Source organism: Rhagoletis pomonella, unplaced genomic scaffold (genome assembly GCF_013731165.1).
Source record: "Rhagoletis pomonella isolate Grant_MI unplaced genomic scaffold, Rhpom_1.0 Rhpom_scaffold_00001, whole genome shotgun sequence".
In the NCBI taxonomy this organism is placed as follows: domain Eukaryota; kingdom Metazoa; phylum Arthropoda; class Insecta; order Diptera; family Tephritidae; genus Rhagoletis; species Rhagoletis pomonella.
Window position 1 is genome coordinate 11,983,344 of NW_023458555.1, and position 1,611 is coordinate 11,984,954.

A 1,611-nucleotide genomic window follows, 5' to 3' on the forward strand; every position below is an offset into this window, starting at 1 on the left:
AGTTTAGTTATAAAAAATAAAGTGGTAATAAAAATACATAGTCAATTGCAAATAATTACTTTATTTAAATCCAAGTTGATATTCATTTTGCCAACAAAAAATCTCCTCAACCGGCTTTTGTTATAAAAATATTCGAACTTTTCTCGGCCACTGCAGAGAGCTAACTAAAAACGTCACTCTAACCAAACACAGTTCTCCCATGCAAATTTGTGAAATTGTTTTTTAATTATAAAATTAAATATTACTCAACGCTCTGATTTGCTTAGAGATTCGCAAACGAAAGACTCAGCTGCTTGTGCTTTGTAATTGTTGTTATCGTCAACAGCAAAGGGCGCTGAGGTGACGTTGCAATTGGATTACAGCCAATTTGAATCATGAAAAAAAAAAAAATTAAAATAAAATAAAAACAATGCAATATTACGTACGGATGCTTGGATGATGACGCATAGCAGCTCAGTCAGAAGGGATGTAACAAAGAAACAAAGTTAAAATTTTAAAGGAAGCTACAGTTGCTGAGAGCAACAAGGTACTGTGCACCTTGCCGAGCCAGCCTATATACAGATTTACAGTATCGGTCATATCTATAGCACGCCATTTCAAAGTGATATTGTGTGCAACTTATGTTTATTTATTTATTTTTGAGAATTTTCAATTAAAATACAGTTCTTTCTCTAATAAATCCAAGTTTAATAATTTGTAGAAAACTTCAAAAAAGTGCAACCAATTTTCACCTAAATTTCAAACTTTTTTCTCGGAAGTGTTTGAATTTTTCTGAATACACAGTTTTATAGCCCAATCAATTTTAGACTGATAATGTGCAAGTCTCAAGTGACTGAAAGTTACCGTTGATTTTTTAGAATTTTTTTCGCCAAAGGTGCTGCGGTTTTCATCCATATACAAATAAATTGAGTTTATTCATTATATGAAAGCCAATGTGACAAAAAAAATTCTAAAAAAATAACGGTAATTCGTAGCCACTTGAAATTTGACCATTATCAGACTAAAATTGCAGTGGCTAAAAAACTGTGTACTCAAAAAAATTGTGACACTTCCGAGAAAAAAGTTTGAAACTTAGGTGAAAATTTGTTGCCATTTATTGAAGTTTTCTACAAATTGTTAAACTTGGGTTTATATGGGGTTTGTTAGAGAAAGAACTGTATTTTAATTGAAAATTCTTAAAAATAAATAAATAAGCATAAGTGGCACACAATATCACTTTGAAATGGCGTGCTATAGATATGACCGATACTGCACGTACATAAATATCGCTCATTTACTTCAATAGTGTCATAACACAAATAAGCAAAACTCGAGAAAAACGGCTTTAAAGTTTTGAATTTACTACATATCCTCCCATAGTAAAAATTAACACATATTTTGTTCGAGTGAGATACTGGTAATCGATACAACTATGAAATTTTTACACAACACAAAAGAGATTATGACACTATTGAAGTAAATGAACGATATGTAGATACATACGTGTGTGCATAGATGCATATCGTCACCTGAAATGCAAAAAGCCGTAACTAATAAATTTTTATCAATTTTTTTGCATGAAACGATCTGGGGAATTTAAGAAAATGCATCATAAGCAATCAAAAAGTGAAT

At 31.0% G+C, this 1,611-nt stretch overlaps 1 protein-coding gene across 2 annotated transcripts in view; it reads right to left on the reverse strand.

Moving 5' to 3' along the window:
- Positions 1-1,611, reverse strand: part of LOC118739084 (protein spartin) — a 12,271-nt gene that overhangs the window by 3,151 nt on the left and 7,509 nt on the right. The window contains exon 1 of one of the 2 annotated variants that reach the window (XM_036470219.1): positions 60-315. The exons of the other annotated variant lie outside the window; for it this stretch is intronic. Coding sequence (XP_036326112.1) covers positions 60-86 — 27 coding nt within the window. The 5' untranslated portion in view covers positions 87-315. Of the gene's footprint in view, positions 1-59; positions 316-1,611 lie in introns of those variants that run through there. 2 annotated transcript variants of the gene reach the window in all.